The sequence below is a fragment of the Erpetoichthys calabaricus genome, chromosome 6 (assembly GCF_900747795.2).
Source record: "Erpetoichthys calabaricus chromosome 6, fErpCal1.3, whole genome shotgun sequence".
Classification (NCBI taxonomy): domain Eukaryota; kingdom Metazoa; phylum Chordata; class Cladistia; order Polypteriformes; family Polypteridae; genus Erpetoichthys; species Erpetoichthys calabaricus.
Genome location: NC_041399.2, coordinates 173052083 through 173076198, shown reverse-complemented (window position 1 = coordinate 173076198; position 24116 = coordinate 173052083). Strand labels below are relative to the sequence as shown.

Genomic DNA, 24116 nt, shown 5'->3' with positions numbered 1-24116 from the left:
ATTTTATACTGATCAAAGTAACAAATTGCTGGAAAAGCTTTAAACAGACTTCAATAAATATAAATTATAGTGCGCGAAGGGCTTGCCTTCATGTGGCCAGCTTAAAAAGCGTGTTTAATAATCCATTTTAATTTTTAGGAGTGTGAAGATAACAAATCTAAAATGAAGTACTTTGGTTAAGATCAATTCAAGGCCAGCAGAACACTTCCATGGAGGGAGATTTGTTTATAATCACATTCCAGACTCTTGATATTTGTTTACCACAAGGTGTTAAGGCATGTTCTTATATGCGCTGCCTAATATGGACCAGCAGCCCTCCATACTTCTTTCATGGCTCTCACTAATATTCCATAGCCTTGAAAGGAAATTTATATAAATGATGAATAGACAAATTTATCTAATTTATATTTAAAGTGTACCTTCACCATAGGTGATACTTTAATAATGGTTGTATGGTTAACACAGCTGTCTCACAGTTCCAGTCCTGTTGTCAGATCCCTGCCATGTGAATGCCTGTGTGGAGTTTGCATATTCCTCCAGCATATCCCAAAGGTTTATTATGAGTGAGTGCGTGAGTGCTTAAGTGTTCCCAATATTATACTTGTAACGCAATTATGATTGGTTCTCAGGTTGCCTCTGTAATATACTGGTCAATCCTATCTCCATCCTAACTTTTTTATGAAATGTTGGGCAGTGACTAAAAGGCCTCTGGTACAAGCTGCCAAAAGAAGGCTTCTGTGTAGAACTTCTATGTCTGATTATCTAGTGAGGGCCTCGCCGGTCAGAGATGGTGACCTACTGAAAGCAGACTCAATGACAGACCCAGGAAACTCCCACATCCCTTAGACAGCAACAAGGTACATGGTGATCTCCAAAACAGAGTTGGAGAATGACTGGGCTTAAGGATCTGGTCCAGCCATTCAACTGCCAATACAGTCCTCACCAAGAATACTGTAACAAAAACTAGATTCAAGTTTTTGTTAGAGAAGGAAAAAATAATAATTGTTGCTACAGATTGTGAATTAGATTTGTGAATTTAAGTTATCAATTAGTGTAGTGAAGGCGATCAGAATTAACATGTGAAAACTGGCATGGTCATTACATGAACACTACGTGTTCCATACCAATAACATGTGAAGCTATTACATTATATGTTGCAACTAGGTCATGGAAGTATGAATCCTTATGACAAAACAATGCAAACAAGTAAGTAATTCCCCTGGCAAATATGTACACTAGGTACCGGCGTCATTGAAGGCATAATTTTCCGATACCACCCCCATTGATGACATCACTTCCGGCACTGGTGCCATTAAAGACGTCACTTCTGGTCCCGATGACATCACTTCCTGTACTGACCTTTAAAGCCGCCATGTTCTCACTATCAAATCAGTTCTGTTTTGGAAATTGTTCCATTCACTACTCATGAAAAAATACCCATTTTGCAGCCAGGGAAATAATACGGGTGGCTGCCCGAAACCTTTGATACTTCCTGTGTCTTATTGTAACTATATACACTGCCTGGCCAAAAAAAAAGTCGCCACCTGGATTTAACTAAGCAAATAGGTACGAGCATCCTATTGGATAATTACTGCATGGGCGATTATCTTTCAGCTGGCAACAAGTTATTTAACCCCAAATGGTGCAATGAGTTGCTTCTCATTTCTTAAACAACCATGTCGAAAGACACATCTCGTGGTCGTGGAAAAGATGTTAGTCTATTTGAGAAGGGTCAAATCATTGGCATGCATCAAGCAGAGAAAACAACTAAGGAGATTGCAGAAACTACTAAAATTGGGTTAAGAACTGTCCAACGCATTATTAAAAACTGGAAGGATAGTGGGGACCCATCGTCTTCGAGGAAGAAATGTGGCCGGAAAAAAATCCTGAATGATCGTGATCGGCGATCACTTAAACATTTGGTGAAATCAAATCGAAGAAAAACAACAGTAGATCTCAGGTCTATGTTTAATAGTGAAAGTAAGAGCATTTCCACATGCACAATGCGAAGGGAACTCAAGGGACTGGGACTGAACAGCTGTGTAGCCATAAGAAAACCACTAATCAGTGAGGCAAACCAGAAAAAAAGGCTTCAATTTGCTAGGGAGCATAAAGATTGGACTATGGAGCAATGGAAGAAGGTCATGTGGCCTGATGAGTCCAGATTTACCCTGTTCCAGAGTGATGGGTGCATCAGGGTAAGAAGAGAGGTAGATGAAGTGATGCACCCATCATGCCTAGTGCACCATCATCAATGCAAGATCTTGGTGAAAAATTAATGCAACACTGGATGGAACTAAATCTTGTGACATTGCAGAAGCTTATTGAAACAATGCCACAGCGAATGCGTGCCATAATCAAAGCTAAAGGCGGTCCAACGAAATACTAGAGTGTGTGACCTTTTTTTTTTTTGGTGGCGACTTTTTTTTTTGGCCAGGCAGTGTATATTTTGACTGAACTTTTATAAAAAGCCAAATTTAATCCTGAACATAACTGAAGTTCATTTGCTTGTTTTCTCTCTTTCGATCTATACCACACATAAAAAGTTTTGGAACACCTCTATTTTCCAGATTATCTTCAAATTTAATTAGTTGAAATGCAACGAATTACCTAAAATGGTGAAAGTAAGCAATAAATTGCTGAAGGGTTTAATCTAAAGCTTAGGTTAGCAAAAACTGAAAAAAAGGAAATTTCAGAATATTACAAATTGGCTTTCGTCTGGGAACAATAAATCTGTTACAACCTACAGATGTTCTTCAGCAATTAATGTAAATTAAACCTTGCATGTTGAAGCAAACAATTTGCACAGGTGTCCCAACTTCTGTTGATTACATAAAAATCCTCTGTCAGTCTTAAAGCAGAGTTGGAACAGACTGTGTTACTACAGTATATATGTTAGTGGCAATGTGTGAAAAACCAGGTATTGTATAGAATGCCTAGGAATACAGAATGTGTAATGTTTTTAGGCAAAGCATGAAATGTCTATGTTACTTTAATATGATACACACTTTCCCTTGGCATTGTATACAATACCTAGGCATTATACAGAACGACAAATGCTATTTAGGCAAAGTATGAAACGTGAATCATGAAAAAGCCTTTATTGAAAAGACATACATGAAAATGAAAAAAGAAACATACAGTAAACTAAAACTTAAACAAGGACCAGCCACACACTATGTTTGTATTGAAATTGCACATTGTATTTTATTTCCCATGCACTCAGCGGATAAACGAATATTAAGTACTGATAGAACATTGATATTGCCTATATATAATTTTCTCTTAAAAATATTTTGCAAAATTGCATAATTATACAGTGCACCTATCAAAATAATTAGAGGAAACATTGATCACTAGAGGAAGTATTTTATACTTTGTTGGTTTACCTTTTGGCATTGCATAGAATGCCTAGGAAATGTTTGACATTTTAATTATTTCATTCTTTGACATCCTGTTTTCAGCATTCTATAGATTTCCTAGGCATTCTACACAACGCCTAATTTCACACATTGATGGTAACGTATGTAATTGATGTTTATGTTTTACATATTTTAAAATGTTTACAAACGGTCTGAATGTCTTGCAATTCATACTATTTACAAAATGTTATACGATTGAGTCCTGAGAAACAACTGTTCATTGAATTAGGCCAACAGTTACACAATAAACTTGGATAAAAGGAGTTCTTGGTCTTTTGCAGTATACTGTATCTACATTTTTTTAATAGATTTTTTTTAAATTATTGAATTTCATAAAGTTAGGTGGGGATTACTACAGATTATAACTGGCCCACTCTATTTAATTTAATTTCTTGATGGCAAGTCACTCCATTCTTTAACTGGCCATTTATTTAAAATGTATCTGCTGTCGAGACTTCACGTCCATTCCTGTCTTAGGTCTGAAGAAAACAATCTTCAAGAACTTTCTACAATTTAGCGCTTTTCATTTTCTCCACTTTCTTGAAAGATTCTGCAGGCCATGAAGATGAAACGTATTCCCCTAACGTCAAGCTAAATGAGTGTTTAGCTTGTGTGTTTTAAAAGTATGTTTTATTTCAATTGACTAAGCCTTTATGAGTGGTATTTTGTATTAATTCTTTTCTTATAATGGAATTCTTTCATGACACTTTGACAAATTTCAGACTTGAAACGAAGCTTCAAAATTAAAAAAAAAAAAAAAAATCATTACCAGCTTTTGTGCCATGTGGATATTTCTGACTTTCCTGATCATGGTGGGAGGACAACATGGTTTTAGCAGATTTTGTGTGCTGCATAAACCTTTCATTTTTAGGTGATGGACTTGACTCTAGCTCAGAGTTAATGACTGCCTTATAATCCTGACTGATCAGTTCCTTTCCATAGCTTAATCTTTAGATATTTTGGATGATTCACTATCTTCGCTCTTACAACCCTGCCCAACTATTGAATCTTACAAATGTAGTTATGCTGTACCTAAAGTAACATGTACTACTTCTATTGCACATAGGTCAACATGTTCCATGAACTCTAAGCCATACTATTTGCACTTGACCTCATAATTTTACATTTTTTGATTTTCAGATTTTGCTAACTACATCACAGTGAATATTATCTTGCATCTTCAACTATAACACATTTACATTTATTTAAATTTCAAGTTCTAACCAACATTTGAAAATAATCAAATATGTTTAAAATTTCCTCTAACTAAATTAAATTAAAGCCACGGTCTTAAATCAGTGTTGCATAAACTTCAACAAGTTAAATGAGACGAGTAAATCTTGTGTGTGCTGTGTTTTGTTGAGCAGTCCACCTGGAAATAAGTTGTCCTATTGATTGCGAATGCAAACAGTGGACTTACTCTTCCTTTGGATTCCTCAGAAGGTCAGCTTTTAACAATTCCTGATCCATAAAGCATTTAGTAAGTGTATTAGCTGAACTAAATGTGTTTGCTGTAATTTATCAGTTTAATTGTCTGTCTAACACAAACAAGTTCATTGACACCACTGAGACATTTCACTCGTAAGTGTAAATAAATGAAAAGTGATAAAGTTGAAATAAAGTGGTATAAAAGCTTTTTATGAGCTTCATAAGGCTGTGAAAGTGCGAGCACCATGTAATTACCACTCTGGCTGAGACGGACAAGATTGTACTTTATCTTCATAAACAGTGACACAGTATAAACAGAGCCTGAACGATAAGAGCATTAAGTCCAACTCCCATAATTCCCGACTGAGTCATCACACTCCAAGTTTTCAACACGTACTGGACACCATTTCAGTGACATTTAATTCCTCTGTCAGTTCCTAAAGTTTTTACCTGTCACATGAAATTTCTCACACTTTTCAACTTGAGCAAATAAAAACGGCAAGAAAATGTCTGCTAAGGAGCAGATAAGCAGCTACAACATATATAGTGATTGCAATTTGTAATGCAAAACTGTACTGCATCTTTTTAAAAAACATTCAGTGTCATGGAGTTCAAAGTGCTTTTCTTCTCCTCCTTCCACTGAACTTCATCTAAATATACAACACTAAAAAGTAAATACACTTCTCTCAAGTTTTAAAATATTCAACCTCAGATGTTATTAAAATTTTTTTTAAAAAACACAGAACAGACGTACATGGCTTCTTCAAGTAATTTAAAGAATCTACAATGCTTAAACAAGTGAACTAGTACAAAGGTAAATATCACAAAAAGCCCAGCACAAAATATTCAAAGGTAAAAATCAAAACATATCACAAACAGCATTGCACTAAACACCCAGAGAGTATAAAAAAATGTAAAAAAAAAAAAAAAACAAAAAAAAAACAGCATTGCACTAAACACCCAGACAGCATTAAAAAAATCCAAAATGACACTGAACAAATATTAACAATGTATACTGTACAGATATCCATAATATTCACAACCAGCTTAAAACACAATTAAAAATGCAATTCCCAGTATGTCTAAGGATATCTGTAACACAATAATGGGTTGAGCCCCTGCAATGCCTGGGTACTGAACATTCCCAATAAGATCATAGCTTAAGAAGTAGAAGGAAGCTATAAAGACACATGCACTGCCCCATAGAGCCATACTTTGTGTAATTGTTTAGGTGTCTTCAGGCCCATAGACCCTCTACAAATATCCGACTAAAGTTGTCTACTTTGAAATGCTTTCAATTCAACTTTCATTTCATCACTAACATTTTTTATAAAATTTTTCCCTATATGCTGTCACTGGGCACAACATCCAAGAGGCTTTTTTGTCCTTTTAAGAATATGGACAGGTAGTGCCTGGTTTTGACGACTTTGAAAATGTACATTAACTGGCAGGATTCTGCTCTGTCAATGTATATTAGAAGCATTTATAACTTGTGAGTTGCGTAATTCTAACCCAGCTTAATCCAAGTTTAGTGCAGTTGGATTTAACACTCTTGTACTTGGTTTTACATGTTAAGACATCTTATGACTTAAAGATAAACATGATCCCTGACTGGTAGTGTAATGACTAACTGTCAAGTGCCATTCAGTTATGAACATCAATTCTGAAAAATTAATGCCTGAATGATATGGCCTGTAAGGTTCAGGGACACACAGAAAGTAAACAGGTTTTGAATCAGCAAACCTATGATTTCCACTTCAACTCCTTAAGACAGCATACAGTTCTGTGCAAAGGTTTGGACATCCCCATCAAAATTACATATTTTTATAAAAATGGTAATATACAGTTACAATTTACTTGATGAACTAAACATGGAAAAAAGAGCAAATGTCCTGTTCTGTCATTTTTTGGTCTCTCAGATCTTCTCTTGACCACCATGGTTCCCCTTAGGTCCTATTTAGGACTGTGGAAATTGTTAGCTGGAGATGCTTGGGTTTCTTTTTATAGCATTCCTCTGCATTATAGTCATCAAGTACTTTCAGATCCTTAGGCAGTTGCATAGAAGAGCCCTTGTTTTTTGATTGCTGCAAAATGTTTGAAGAGTCAAATAATTTATTAGGCTGTGGAATTTTCATCAGTTGATAATTCCTTATGATAATTCTTAACCAGACTTGCACCTAATGAGCTACTCCAGACCAAACTAACGAGTTCTGAGACTGTGCAACTGAAAAGGTGACCAAACATTTGAAAAATCCATATTTACTCTTTAGCTTTTTTGACATTTTTTCAATATATCAAATACATTAGAATGGTACATGAACATTTACATAAAAATACCAGTTTGTTTGCTGTCAAAGTTGTATTTACTAATTTTAACTTCAAATGTCAATAAAATATAAACAATTTCTCCAAAGGCTGTCCAATATTTTGCTTGAACTGTATTTTAATTTAGCTATTACAAATCATATTGAAAATGCATACTAAGATATATTAGAATATCGAGATTAAAATATAATAGTAATTAACAAGCATTATTTACTTTAGAATTACCTCTTTTGATAATGATAATCTTTAAGAAACAGATATAAAGTAATTTAAATAGATAACACTAATAAACTATAGTGGTTAAACTGCTGATCTGATTTTACTGTTTTACTTGGTAAGCCCCAAAAACACTTTGTTATTAGTAAATAAAAGCACCTTACGCACTGTGATTCAAAGTCATTAATTTATGACTGTGCTTGATTCTGACTTAATTAAGTCATGTACAAGGTAAAAGTAATTCTTTTGAATAAAACTTCAGAACCAGTGCCCAGTGATGCATTGAAAACACCCAAGAGAACAGAATTAAACTGTGGGTACAGCTGACTTTGGCAATTTGTATAAAATTAATACAGTATGGTACAATAACTGTAGTCCTGAAATAGATTTTAATTAATATACTCTATAAATCAAAATAAAGGATAGAGATATAGCATAAGGAAAAATAAAAATGAAGAACTGTTAGTGTCTAGATGAAAAACTCTAGAATAATACATGCTTTATTGTAGCAGTCAGCAATAGAGTTGAAATTTTATATTTTTAAAGATATCTGATTAAAAAAAATCATTGCCCCCAAAGCAAGGACAAGGAACTGCATTATTTAGAACACTTTCTCAAAATGTTTAAATATGCATGTATATCAAATAAAAATACTTTAATCAGCATTTGCTGCCCAGACATCTTTATAATGTTTTTTTCATAGCATGAGACTGACGACTATCATCGTTAAACTGGGCAGAAAATCAGCAGAGCTGCTGCTGCACTATCAATCTGTATTCTCCCAGCCCTGAAATTCATTCTTCATTCACCAATGCCAAGCTTGTTTATCAACCCTGCACTTCAAGCTCTGTTGCCTCTTCTTCATCTTCACCTTTTTTTAACTTCACTGTTTAAACTTAATGGACTTTGATGCCCTTTATTTTCTTCTACATATCTTTCAGCATCTCTAATTTTTCTGTAGTTGCTGCTTTCTGAAACCTGTTATTCTTGACCTGTCAATTCCTATAGTACAGTATGATCCAATTTATGTGGTGAAACTTCTCATTGGCTGCACATGGTATTTACCAGGTATTCCAGTTTCTTCCAATTCAAGCAAGTTCCAGTTATGTTAAATGGTGGCTCTAAACTGGTTAAAAGTGAGATAAAAGGGCCTGGGATGTCTAATTTGATATCTTTTAAACATGGCGGTCACCAGGATAAGCAGATGGAAAGTAAAGTGATCAAGTACCTTACGAGAGAGCGTAAGTGTACGCGCATGTAAATTCATATTATGAAGATGACAATGACACAGATCACTTGCCAATCTAATTTCTGAATTGCCACATTAGCTATGTTTTTATTGCAACAAACCGGAGACTGGTTCTACTCCTTTACAAAGACCTGCATTCAATTAACATCTCATTTAGAACATTAGTTTCTGCACACCCCAGGAAGATTTAAAATGTGTTTTAAATGTTAACCTTTTTCAATTTATATAATTCTGGGCAAGAAATTAATTTTGTAAAACTATTTGCCAGGCTGTGGATTGTTGACTCATTCAAGGTTTATTTTTCCTTGGTTGCAATACAGCTGGGATAGGCTATTTCTATCAATTATCCAAAAATGAAAAAAGTTTAGTTAGTGAATTGATGCATGACCTGCTTTCTTGGTCTACTAATGACAGCAACAAACACAAGATGAGATTTATACTGATGAAAGTAGCAAAATGATCAGGATGCAATTGCCAAATCTGCTAGAATTATATCAACAAGAAGTCTAGAAAAAAGAGCACCGTAGATACTCGAGTATAAGTCGAAAAATGTATGCCTTAAAATTCATTCAAAAAAACAGGGTCGACTTATCCGCGGGGCAACACAATTGTCCATAGAATTTGGGTAATGACATTGTACACTCAACGCTTCACGGTGTTAAGTCACTAGTCATCCGCCATTTCCCATGGTCTTTGAAATAATTATAAGCCAGGAATACTATTGCTAATTAGCTAGTTTTTTTTCTAATTTCATTAAATAATTCTTTAAACTGTGAAATACTTGAATTTGAGCATTAGCTTTTGCAGGTTTTGGATAACAAACATACCATTAGCTGCCACGTGCAACCAGATTTGGAATCAAAAGAACCAAGGCAACGCACGCTATCAATGTGATGCAACTGCAGCCCGTGATTCAAAAAATTTCTCTGCCTATCTGTTTGTCTCGTCTGAAAAGCAGCATCAGGAGAAAGCAGCCTGAAGTAGTCCAGCAGCGGGTGATCTGTCGTGTCCAACAGCAAGCTATGCTGTCTTGTGAAGTTCAGTAGCCAGTTCGGCTCCCATGGATCAATGTCTGGGTATTCCTCCCACGCGAACCTTGTCGTAGCTGCATCGGCTACACGAATGCGTTCAGCTGGCAGGGCATCGGCTGGTGTCTGATCAGCTGATGCTGGCTTCTCACTCTCTCAATTCTCAATTCCTGATCACTATCAATAAAATCCGATTCTGAAAAATCAGAGTCCGACTCAGCGATAATGTGCAAAACATCATCTGCCGAGTGTTTTCTTTTCTGCACTCGCTTCGCTACCTTGTGACATATCGACGCCATCTTGCCTTTGTTTACATTTCGCAACTCACGCACACGCAAGGATTAGCTGCCGAGTCAACGAGTCTAGCATTTCTCCAAGCACAGAGGGAATGCCTGTGACGTGACAGTGAGTTTTGTCACCATTAACAGCTGTTTGTCGCCCTCTATCTCTGATAGCTGTAAAGTTTTACCCTCGACTTATACGCGGGTCATAACAAATTTCGTAATTTTCGGCTTAAACAATACACTCTACTTATCTGCGAGATCGACTAATATGCGAGTATCTATGGTATATCCCTTCAAACAGAAATCTCCCACTACATTCAGAATTTTATCTTTTATCACTAGGGAAAAAATGTAAGATATTGAGAATAAAAAATAAAGCGTACAAACTATTGCTTCATTGCAATAGTTGTTAATTTTCTGTCATCGTTATTTGGGTGTCATTTATTATAAAATATTTGTGTTGGATTTATTTCAGTCACAGCAGTTTGATATTAAATCACATGAAACTACATTGTCTAAGATACTGTACATTATTATTAACAAGAATATTATTGAATGTTTAGCCTATTATCTTCTGAAAGACATCTCAAACTACAGTACGTGGTAGATATATCAGTAGAAGGACCCTACCGAATTCCAAATATTGCAAATTACTAAAAAGTAATTCTAAAAAAAGAACAGTATAAGAACTAATATGCAATTTAAATAAAATAAATAAAATTGCCTCCTTTAAAAAAAACACTAAAATTATATTCCTAAAAGTGGAAATGTTGAGCTATTTTTATTAAAAAAAATCAAAAATGAATAGTAGGGAGAAGGCAATGCAGACTTCATTAATAATTATTACCCACTTAACTGTAAAATGGGTACACTGTACATATTGTACTTGTCCATGTTTTACATCATCACAACCTTAAGTCACAGAGGTTAAAAGCATAATACCTTTCATGTTTTTAAGTCCAGTGTATAGTATGATTAAATAAACAAATAAAACACACACAGATTCCATATATACCTAATATATAGTGGATTCTACTAAATGACCCAACAGAGCTTATCCTTTCAATAGGCTATATGTACACTCTCTTTTGAATTCCATGTCAGTCAGCAAGCTGCTTCACTTTGAAATGAAAATGGACTAGCTATGGGATTTTTCACCCGAGTGCTTCAAAACATGACCAGACTTATGGTAAGTCACATTCTTCAAACATTGTGTAAAATGTATGGAGCTAAAAAGAAGAAAGGCTTCACACTATAGGTTTCAAGCTACATCCACAATTATGAAGGTAAGATCCAGAAATATTGAAAACTTCTGTCTACTATTAACTTACATGGGACAAACATGTGATTACATTAGGCTTCTTTTATAAAAAAAAAAAAAAAAAAAAAAAAAAAAAAAGCAAATGTCTGTGTTTGAGCCAGCAGAACAGTGAATGCCAAACTGCTGCTTCATTGTAAGTGTCTCAATTTGTTTCCTCAGCTACAGGATCTCCTGTCTGACAGACAAGTTTTCTTCAAGTGCCACGTCGACATCTGCTGGATCCAGAGCTGAAGTGTAGTCGTGATCCTTGAGAATTTTATCGTTCTCCTTCTCAGCCGGTGTGTCATCCTCCATCGATCTCTTTCTCCTCTCCCAAACCCACAGGTTTGAAAGTGGAACAGAGAAATTGTTCCACTTAAACAACACAGGAACTGCTCCCTTCTTCAACTGTTGTTGCCCTGTCCTGAAAACTTTTTTTAAAAATGCTGGCTACAAACTCGGGTATGGGGACTAACCATAAAGCAATGTCTTTGGATAGCGACAATCTATTTAGATCGGGTTTCTGCACTAGAGAGAAATGTATGAAGCTCAACATAAACGTACACAACAATGTTCAGCTGTAGAGTGATCTGTAGGCTGAAACAAACTTAAGATGGCTATTTCTAAATAGGGCTGTATGAAATTCCTGACCACCCCTATAACACAAAACACAAACCCAAATTAAAGTGTTAACATAATGCCAGCCAAATGAATACATAAAATACCAAAGTAAAATAACTGAGGAAGTTGTCTAATTTACCTTACATGAAAACACAAACCTGCAGACATTTTCTCTCTCATACAGTAAATCCTCCCCTCAGCCAGTGAAGTTGCACGTCCTTTCCTAGCCCTTTAATGTGAGTGAAGCCATGTCTTCCTATCCTGAATGTCATTCAAACTATTTGAATAAGGACACATTTACAGAGTCCTCCTATATATACATCTTCAAACACAGATACCCCTAGATGTATTTTCTTCTTTTTATAATAATCTCATTACCTCTTTATCATGTGTGACAATTCCAAGATATTCTTAACATCAAGCAAAATCTACATACAATCTGATTGAATCCCCTTTGGAGTTTACTATTCCTCATGTCTTCTGCTCTGTGCAAATGGTAGCTGTCAGTCAGTTATCATATAATAATGAATATTTTCTCAAATTTACACAATGTCCTTTACTGAGGAAGCCTCAGGACAACATCCATCCAACTTATGCCTTTTGCTGCAAGAGTCATGTGCAGGCTACCTTGAAACAATTAAAATATCAAAACTTCATGAATATGGATGTCAAATGAATGCCTACAGTCAGAATATGTTAAAGACTGAGAGCAGTTTAGCTGGTCAGCTCTTTTAATTATAGTAACACTCATATACATACCGGTAATAGTATGTATTTGATGAAACTGATGAGGCGTCATGCTTCTCTCCTAAGTAAATGGATGCATTTTTTAAATTATTTCTGGAAGCATTCGTCATTGTGATAGAAACCTACATAAAAACACAACTTATTTTCATCACAATAACAATAACCCACAGACATAAAAAGAAATTAACAGCCACCCTCAAACACATGATTATTAAGTGTGCAATTATTCTGATTTATTATTATAGGGCAATATGCAGTAGTATATACAGTAGTGTTGAGAGTCCCTACTCCACAGTTGCTGTCCATTCATTCTGCATTTCTCTCTCAATTACTACATTTTGTTGGCAGATGCACTGCAATAAGTTAAATACCTGTTAAGTGTTACCAACACTACACGTCTATGTCACAGAATTGTGACACCGTGAGTAGTCCGGCAGCGTTACTGACTTAGTGTCCGGGATATCAAGCTCAACTGTTGATTGACAAGTTTGTCCTTGTCGGCATGGATTCTTCTCCAGGTATTCTGTCTTACCTTCAATGCTGCTAGGATAGGCCTCTATCCTGCTGTTACACTGAATCAGATCAAGCAGGTCTGATAAATTTACGTATATTATGTTGCATATGAGACTTGCATGTGTCACTGATTCTAGGGACAAAAACTGATGAAGAATGCTTGGATAAATCGGAAAAAAGTTAAGCTCTGTAATCTGTAGCTGTTGAACATTACTCATAATACTGTTAAGGCATAATGTTCTAGCCACAGCTCCATTCTACCAATCATGTTCAACTCCAAAGAATCATTGTTGTGACTGGGAGTTTTAATCACATAAAAAAACATACACTATACAGTTTAAATGGAAAAATTGAGGATTTGTTGAGAACAGCTGAAAGACCTCCCAAGATCCCATCTCATTGAATGTTCTCATGTAGCCCAGGCTTGGTTATAATCCACTGTCACCTGTGCTGTTATTTTAAATCAACTTCAGTCCTTACAATTATGCAAATGCCATTTTATTGAAATTAAAAAATAGAAATCAATAACAAGTGGTCAACAATCTCCAAAAGAAAGCTTTCAGAATGAAAAGAAATCTTTTAAGTTACTCCTTTAAAAATAAATCATACTTACTTTAGTAGCAAAAAAATACAACTGTATCACCAAAAATGACATGATTTCTGAATGTTTCACTATTGAGCTTTATAAGCAGCTTTACAGAATTTGAAACTGAATTCTTACAGCACTAACTGGATTTTTTTTTTTTTTACCCTTCCTGGTTATTAAGTGAGCTAAACATTTTCCAAAAATACACTTCAAAGACCATTCCACATTCGTATATGGTATGTACTGTAATACTGCGGAGTATTATAATTTCATACTTGAAAAATTGTTGCAGTTCCTTTTAGACGAACATGTGCATTATGGGAAAAAGCAGCATCTTAGAGTTTTAACATTGCTTACACTTGCATACATTAGTCTTTTGAAGGAAAAAAAAAAAACCTTTCTGCTCTTTAAGTTATTCATAGATATAAATGAATGAGTACTAAAGTTACAGCAAGACAGTCCAGCAGATTTCAGTCATTCATTAGCACAGTACACTGGTCATTACTGCTCACAATCACTCATTTTACTAAACCTAGGTTGACCAAACTTTCTTGTTCTGCACTTTTTATTTAAAGGTTTACATCCTCCTAAACCAATTTACAAGTTCAGCATATAACCCATCCACTTTCAAACTCTGCTTAACTAAATTGCAGGATTAAGCAGTGTCAGCATCTATTTCAAAAGCATTTGGTGAATGAAAGGAGTGAACTCAGAAAGGAAACTAGTTCATTTCCAAGCACATTTGCATACAAACCAATACTCACTCATAGCAGGGCATTTTACAGTCACCCTTTAGCTTTATAGTACAACACTGTATAAGAACACGGCAGTCACTATAGAATATGGATGATAATATATAACACAATTGCATTTTCAATGGATGTTGAGTTAGTCATAGCTATACTAGTAATTTAAAATGATTACAAGCGCTAAAAAATACACAAATTGGCGGAGAGGGCTGATTAAAAATTAAAATTAATGCCTTTGTTTATCTTTATACTCCACAGTACTTTTAATTTTATATAATAGGTTAAGTTAAGCTGCCACCCAACCAAACCACTGGTCCAAATGATGATTCTAATTAGTAAGTTAGAGACATTTTAACTTTAGCACTTCTTTTGAACTAGGTCAACATAATTCTGAATGACTATATGGGCAAGGTTTAATTACACCTATAGAGAGCCATCATTAATTGCATAATTTTTGGATTTCTTCTCTTTAGACTAATTTGTTATGACTAATTCTATCAGGAAACAAAGGTCTCTGACTCCATTGCTCTAAGAATTATAGAATGCTCCTCTATATCCTCCTAAACCATGGCAAGTTCATAACACAAGAAGGTAAATGTGGTAGAATCTATTTAAGTTTTTCATAAGTTGTACCAGACTGTGATAGTAAAGTAGGAGTAGAGTTCTTAAAGATTCTGAGTTACTGCTCAGGCTATATCTGCATCTTCATCTATAGTCATCATGTCTAGGTGACAACTTATAAAATAAGATTTCAAGTACAGGCAGCTAAAATTAAATTTTCTGCGCAATGTTAATGTCCTCACTAACTTTAATATGATGAGAAGCACAGTAATGTTCAAGGGCTACTAATTGGAAACACTGCTTCTAAGGCACCACAGGACCCCTCGAGGTATTACCAAGAGAGAAGACCTAAGATACTCTATTCAGTTTTATCTCTTAACTGGCCTTAGAGCAACTGGAAAGTCCCTAGAAGTACCTTAAGATTGTTGCTACTTCAACCCACATCAGGATAAGTCAAAATCTATTGAAGGGATATTCTCAATGAATATGGTATTATTAAAGTACGTCAGAGAAAAAAGCAAGTATGAATATCGGGACTAAGTGAACATTAAGGGACACACATATTAAATTGAATGAGCATTCATCATTCATTTATTAAGCAACCATTTTTAATTTCAGCTAGTTAAACATTGTTCAACCCTCATAAGGCTCATCAACGATGTAGTTTTGCTGCAATACAAAAACAAAGCCTCTTAAACAAATGATGAATGAATTATGGATTGTACTGTTAAAACTGTTAACAGAAGGTCAAGCTGTTAAGGTACATATGGCCAAATTAAGTAGGAAGAAAAGGTAAAGTTATATTTGCCAAAATAAATTTCAACTATTATGCAAACAAAATTTTTTGTGTGATGCATAGGAAAATGAGTGTGTTACGATTCCAAAGACAACCCCCTTGCCATCTAGCAACAAGATAAGCTGATTAATTCTTCCTTTTTAAATTAGAAAATAACAATATGTAATAAAATTCTTGAAGTATAATAAAGGATGCACAAAATAATCTATTCTTTTTTTGATTAGAAAATAACATTTGCAATCAAATCATTGAAGTATAAAATCTACATTTTAAATAACTGAGTGAAAGCCAAGCCAAGAACACAAAAAAATTACCTTCCACCTCGGGCACTGAAAGGTACAACATGGATTCCCAGAGGCCCACCACTGTTGGAGACTTCCACCAGCTTTAGCATATCACTGTGAGACAATGATGAATGGTGAACATGAGCGTGAAGAGAAAAATTACATCAGAAATTAAGGGAAAAGAAAATGGCATGAAAATGAAATGACTCAAACCCCTTAAGAATAGCAGGATGGTATTGGGTGAGGGGAGGGAGGTTTCAACAAACAATTGGCAACTGTTCAATGACTATGGATGTTATCAATGGTACTTCACAGATGAGGCATTTTCACAGTATGGATTCAAACCTCAGTTTAAACAAATTGTACTGAAGTGGTTTGCCTGTTCATTTAAACTATGTCTACAATAAAGAAAAAGTGCTTTTAGATTTTAGTAAAAATACACTAGTCATCAAAAAAATCAAAAATGTTTTTTAGACTCTGACCTTGTACCTGTGGTTTCAAAGCTGATACTTTAAGAATGGACTAAGTGCAAAGCTAGTCTTTTTCATGTAGATTTCTTTTTTAATATACCATCATAATTAATCTTAACCCATCATGCTGAGCATCCTTAGACAGCATTACTGAATATTGATGTTACTCCTGCTCCCCCCCCCCCTTAATCATTTTCAGAAAGATGAAGGGGAAAGTTACTAATTTGTTGAAGTCCATATCTAGTTATCGTGCAGCCTGAAAGTTACTCTGTCCATTCTGTATCAGCTCAAAAATGAAATTAATTTGTGCCGGCCTCCAAAAAAAAAAAAAAAAAAAAAAAAAAAAAAAGACGTGTACCAGGCTACATGCGGAAATGCTTTGTGGTGAGAGATGCCAAAGTAATAATTTGTGGTACCTTAAAATGAAAGTTACATATATATTAAAATAAAGTATATTTTCATAAACTTTTCATGCCTTGTAAAATGCAGCTCACTTTACGACAAGGCACCTGAACTGTACATTAAACATGTAATGGCATCCTGTTGATTTTAATGTATACCCAAATCTGTTTTAAAATATTTTTAATATTTTTCAAATACATTTTATAATGCTAAAGAATTTACTTCAACACACCTTAAATACATTTTCAGATATTTAAATAATAAATTACTATGCAATGTAAGAGACTACTTGTAGTAAAAATATCAGACACCTAAAAATGGACTAGAAATGCATCGGAGTAATTTCAAAATGAACAGGAAGATACTGTGAGTGTCCACTTTATTAGGTACGCCTGCCCTTCTCTACTTATTCAGTTTGACTTTGATCTACAGTTGAAAGAAAAAGTTTGTGAACCTATTGGAAATACCTGAATTTCTATATTAATTATTCATAACGCTAGGCCACAATAAAATAAAAACACAATCTACTTAAGATGATAACACATTACACAATTACACTTTGTTTTGCCAACGCTGGACACACTGTTTAAGTATTCACAGTCCAGGCTGGAAAAAGTATATAAATCCTTGTTTTTATAACAACAGAATCTCTTCTCTTAACAATGATGTCCACAAAACATGAGTGAAGAAGCATATCAGACTTTTACAACAATTACAAAACTGTTTTGTTTGTTCATATTTCTGGGATCCTTTGCCTAAACAGTGTACTTCACTACAGGTCAGGACACAGCATCTCAACTGGGGAGAGATTTGAACTTTGTTCTTGGCCAATCTAGAACAAAAATCTTCTTCTGTTAAATTCATTTTCTTATTCTTTTAATCCTATGTTTCAGGACCAAAACTTCAGGCAGCAATGCTTTCCCAATCCATGATACTCTTTCCACCACAGTTAATGTTTGGTATGAGGTTTTGAAGATGGTGTATGTGTACATGGATTTTTCCTTGCAAATTTAGCTCTTCACATTTCTTTGAACGAGTACAGCTTTTAATACAGAACACTGTTACATAAATATTGCGGAATACCCAGATGATAAGCAATGTTTCTTGTGGATACGAGTGCTATTCTCTGTGGTGTCCTCCCATGAACACTATTGTTGAGTGTTTTTCTTATAATGGACAGATGAACACAAACTCTGGTAAGTTCACGAGATATCTGAAGGTCCTTTGCTGTGACCCTAGGGTTCATTTTCACATACTTCATATCACATGCTGTGCTGTTGCTGTATCCTTTGTGAAGCTTAAACCACAAGGCAGCTTGTTCAAATCACTGAGTGACCCTGACCACATTATTTAACCTGCTTACATTCTGATTATTGTAAGAAATTTATGTAAACAATTATAAAGTTCACTAATTTTGTAACTCACCTTGAAAACCAAAACACTGTTGGCAATCAGGTGCTGCCTTTCATGGCAAAGATGTAACGATGTTTGAAGTAAAGGTCTACCAAAGCTGTTATACAACAACTAAGGAAAACAGTGGGTTGGCACAAGCCAGGATTCCTTTACTGCACTTTTCATACATTTTTGTATGTATAATTTAGTTCTAAAGATAAATGGGTAGAGGTACCCAATGAAGTGGACACTAATTGTATTTTATAAGTTTGATATTGTGGTTTTTCTGAATAGAGTTCTGTATTCACAGACAACGTGAACACCTTTAAATCATTTACTTTTCTTTGGAATTTATTCTGGGGGGAAAAAGCAGAACTGAAAAAATATTTTGCAACATTAACTAACATGTTCAAAACTGCACGTGTGTGTATTACTATAACAAAAAAAACAACAATAGAGGGCTTACTCAAGAGACAGTGTGGAGTTGTGTTCCAAGCAGGAATCTGCACGGCCTACAGGGTCAATCCGACCATTCTCTGCCTCCACTCCCTCTTCCTCCTGCAAAAGAAATTAGAAGACAGTGTGAATGCAAAGCACATTTGTCTGTTTATCCCTACATTTTTTTGGAAACAGTGTAACATGGTCACGCTAAACAGGCCGCAGTGCATCTTCCATTGTTTTTTGCAGAGTTTTAAGTTTCTTTATTATGACAACTCACGTTGAGATTTACTTCATTCCCAACCTGATACAGTGTAAGTCTCATCACCACAACTAATTATGTTGCTTTTGCTAAATAGATGAATGCCTTTCTGTTTTTGCTGACTAGTATCCTTTGGATAAAGCCTTCAGTTTAACATTAGCATCCAATAAGCAAATGCACATCTAGCATCTCTGTTCCCCTAAACTTCACCCCTGGCTTTGAAGAGAGCTTTTAAAAGAACTGCCTCTGTGAGCTTTTTATCTTTTTACACTGCACGGTATAAGCTTGCTTATTCAAATGTTATTTGTATGATAACGTTTGGATGGCTCTTGTTTTAATTATGCTTTCCTTTTGCTAATAGTTCAAGTTTCACTTTGAGGTCAAGTACTTCCTTTCTTCACAAAGTCAGTGACAGGTTTCAAACTGCTGTTCACATTGCACACTTCATCCTAATTATTCTGTCCTGTTGCTGGCAAAGCTATTCTCATTATGTTAATTTTACACCCAATGCTTTTTACTGGATAGCATTTTATTCATTACTCAATTATTTAAAGCACTTTCTGATGACAGCAACCATGACAGGAACTCAAAAAACTAAATGCTGAATGAACAGTATTATGAACAAATGATTTTGAGAAAGTCTTCCCGGATTTCAAGTTACAGCGCCTCTCTCACTGTTTATTTCTTTGAAAACCTCACTGATCCATATTCTCACGTTTCCAAAGCAGATGTCTAACATTTTATAAAGTGCTCTTCACGTCAACGTCTCATGTTATTTTCAGTGAAATAAATCTAATTACACTCGGCTGGCAGGGCCACAATAGCTTCAGCATTTCTTGTGCTTGTAAGGCAAGAGGAGCTGATGAAGATGCACTGAGTGACAACGCTTTCTTCAAAAAGTTCAGAACATTAAAGTAGACAAGTTGATCGATGGAATGGGGCTTGCTTACCATTTGAATCAATAAACCTACATCAAAACAAGGAGTTTAATGCTTTGTTTGTTTTTTTTTTCTTTTCTTTTCTTCCTCTAACACAAAATTTGGATTTTGAAACTATAAATTGCTACTGGGTCACAATACATCATTATGTACAGCTTAGTCTCTGAGTAAAGGCAGGCCCCCCACCATTGGTCCCATTGGTAAATACTACACTTTTGGGAGTATATAGACAGGTTTCACACTGGTGAGCGCATATTTTTACTGAATTACAGTACATGACCATCCACTCCAAATAGTGTCATTTGAGCAATTTAGAAACCTGCAACCTCAAGAAGAACAAACCGTTACCTGAAATTTATTTTAAAAACTTGATCCTTCTGCTTCAGGAGATTTTGGGTATCTGACTACTTTTATAAAAACAATAGCTTTGAGCAGAACAGTCTCATTTGCGGCAAATTAACATTTCTTTGTTTAATGCGCTAACTTCTTTAAAATGTTAACAAATGAAGACATCAATGTTAGTATTAGCGGCCTCACCTCCATCTATCCATGTTCCAAAATTATTTGTCTTCATATCAATAACTATTCTGCTAAATAGGTTAAAAGATGAATACGGGTACATTAAGTTTCCCTCAAAGATCTTACTAAATGATAACTGTCTTAAGCTAATTACCAGATTTAAAGTGCAGTAGATTTATGTACTATTATAAACCCAATTAATTATACAGTCACCACGTATCAGTCACTTAATCACAAGCTGACGACTAAAATAATCCACTGTGTAAAAAAAATGCTTTTACCAGTACAACACTGTGGGAAGCAAAAGCATAGCAAGACATGAACTTAACCTATGACAGAAAGATTGGAATGGATTCAGGAGAAGGAAACCAGGCTAACACTGGGAAAGGAAACCTAAACAGTTGAAAAGAAAATATGTCTGCTCCACGTAGAAAGGGAGACGAGGCCCATCATCAGACTTGCTTCGGGCTCAAGAATACTAAAGCCAGTGCCAATAGCATTGATAGTCTGGGGGGTTAAGAGCTGTATATGGGCATTTGTGGATATTTGCAATCCTTTCAGACAGATTTCGAAGTTTCACTTGTCATTAGTTCATTGAGGACTGTGCAAGGGTGAAGCTTTAAAATACTGTACAAAAATATTAAGGGAAGAGGGAGAAAACATGCCGATGCAATTTAAGAAGCAGGTCCACACAAAATGAAGAGGACAATAAAAGCACAAAACTCAACAAGTCAGTAAATGCATATATGATGCAACATTCATGCGTGTTCATGGGCTTAGCCTGAAAGTTGGACCATTTAACAGTCAGTCAGTTACCACATTTTTGCTATCAGTGAGTCATATAATTAAAAATAAAAGTTATAACAGAATGCAAAACACACAGCACTTTACACTGTAATGTAGTAAAAATATAGCTCAAATAGGCTTGTGGCAGTCAAAACCTTTCACAGACAGCAGATTTTAATTCTATGGGTTGATGTGCTGCTGTTTGATGTGGAGGGTCTGTGATTAACTGTAGTTCAACTTTCTTAAACATCCAATTCAGACCTTGCTGATGAGAAAGTCTGCAGCTTTGCCAATAAATGGTGGTATCAAAGAAATACTGAATCATTACAAATGTGGAGATACTGCAGCCATGAGGATGTTTTTAGTGTCATTTATTGTAAATACTGAGTTTACTCTGTGCTTACGTGCCGCTTACATTTCCTTTTTTTTCCAGTTTTATGGTTAACCGTCCTCAAGCAGCAGGAGAAGTGAGCTGGTGTCACAAAGGTGCAGCTTATGCACATCTTCCCCAAGTGTTTGACTAATTTATATCAGGTATATGTTTTGCCAACAGAACTGGTTGCTGAATGAGTTAAAGAAGAAACCTACAAAATATACAAGCTGAACTACCTCTTTCAAGGTAAAAATGAATCAGAAAACTAATCTGTAATTGAAGCCACAGTGTTTCTCTGTTTTAAAACAGTCCACAACTTGGCCGATTTTAAATTTTCAAAAATCATTACTGCACATTGTATTTGAGGTCTCTCAATAAAAAGGGTATTTAAGATATCTCAATGAAGAACAATTGTGCCAAATTTCAACACCGCTGGTCTACTGGAAACCAAGTTGCTTCATGCATACATAGTGATCGTAATAAGTACTTTTTCACATATATGCACCTAGAAATGGCAAATTTTTTTGCTGACAGTTCAAACATTCACACTGCCTCTATTATTTAACTAATTTCCTGCAGGGCCAAAGCCTTTCCTAACAGCATGAGCTGCACAACAAAAACAGTTTATGACATGCTGCTAACCACAGAGCATGATTACATACAATACACTCCATAGCTGGCTAATTCAGAGTAATGAGTAAAGCCAAGGTGCATGCTTTTAGAAACGCCACGGCATACAAAGGAAGAACATGCCAACTCCATACAGACAGTGCCCAACTTGAGATTTGAACCCAGGGATCTACAGCATTGAACAGCAGTAAAAACTGTCCTACCCTGCCACACAATAAAAGCAAATACAATTTTAAAATCTACATAGACTTGCTGCAAGTTCAGGATTGCTGCTTTAGAGCTGTGGATGGATAAGTAAAGTTGATACAAAATATATGTTGGGAATAAAATTGGTCAGACAAAAGGGGGAAATACAAGGGCAGTAGCTGACACCCTGAGCACAGTTTAAATATAATACTCTCCACTAGAAGTAATGTTAATGTTAAAACATGGGGGTTCTGTTCAGTGGACCTCTACGGAAGTGATGACAAGTTATAATAATAATAAAAAAACAAAAAGAAAAATGCTACAAACAACCAAGCTTTAAACTCCAAAGAGACACATCACTTAAAACTTAATAGGAAGCATCATTTTACATCTGTTCTAGCATTTTAATTTTTTTTTTTTTTTTTGCGGCTTATCACCGTAAATCAAAACTAATCTTAAAGATTTAGTTAATTACGACAACATAAACCTGCATTCCCTAATGGATCACAGCAAAAATAGCATGAACTCTGGAGCCGCTGTATCTGTGTCTACAGACAATTAAATGTTACCTTTAAGCTCACTCACACTTCACATAATGACTGAATTTAAAGTGATAGCAGCCATGAGTTAGATATTTTAAAACAGCTCAGAGAAAAGTCCGTCTTCTCCAGAAAGATTGAAAACAACAATAGTAAAAGAATAAAAAAATTAACGTACAATAGGGCTCATCATTGATTTTTCTTTTTGTCTGTAAATGTGTCTACCCATGCCACACAGTGCTTCTGCAAAACCAAAAGAGTCCACCAATGCTATTCTAATAAGATAGGTAAATAAAACTGAGGTAAGAGATTAGATCCACATAACTAACTTTGAAAAGCTTCATTTTAAAAAGTAAGTTTGTTAAAGGCAAACACAAAATGACTAATTTCAGTTTTTTCAAGAGCCACAAAATGAGTTAGCCAGACTTCATAAAACGACTAACGGGTTTATGTTTAACATTTCTGCTGCAATTCAATCACTATACTATAAGAAGTCAAATGAGTATTTCTATTAGTGTTGGAACAATGTTGATTTCACAGTGTACTATATGCTGACTATAAGATGATAAACGCTTCCTAAATCTATTTAATTTACTCAAATGATGTACTACTTTTTTCAATCTACATTCTGCCTTTAGGTGCAATTTTTAGAAAACATGCAATTTCATATCATCTATATGCTGACGACTGCCAAATTTATTTTTTCCTTAAGCCAACTGACTCCACCAAACCTCTACTCGACTGCCTATCTGACATTAAGGATTGGCTGGCTGTAAATTTCCTTCACCTGAATGATTCAAAAACCGAGGTCATTGTTTTTAGTCCCGACTACAAACAGATTCCATCTTTTGGCCTTGACTCTCTTCCCACTCAAGTAACTTCACCTGTCTTTAATCTCGGAATCAAAATGGATTCGTTCCTGAAAATGGATGCTCAAGTCAACAGCACAGTAAAATCCTGTTTTTTCCAGCTGAGGCGTATCGCCAAACTCAAGCCTATTCTGTCTAACCATCTCCTGCAATCAGTAATCCATGCATTTATTACGTCCCGGCTTGATTACTCTAATTCCTGC

At 35.2% G+C, this 24116-nt stretch overlaps 1 protein-coding gene across 6 annotated transcripts in view; it reads right to left on the bottom strand.

Annotated features, from left to right (window-relative positions):
- The window catches only part of pard3aa (par-3 family cell polarity regulator alpha, a), a 971084-nt gene that overhangs the window by 510223 nt on the left and 436745 nt on the right, over positions 1-24116 (bottom strand). For 5 of the 6 annotated variants that reach the window (XM_028804116.2, XM_028804120.2, XM_051929054.1 and 2 more), the window contains exons 6-7: positions 18840-18931; positions 16140-16223 (exon numbers count right to left, since the gene is read on the bottom strand). In XM_028804116.2, coding sequence (XP_028659949.1) covers positions 16140-16223; positions 18840-18931 — 176 coding nt within the window. The remainder of the gene's footprint in view (positions 1-16139; positions 16224-18839; positions 18932-24116) is intronic. The other variant, XM_051929057.1, reaches the window with a different exon arrangement.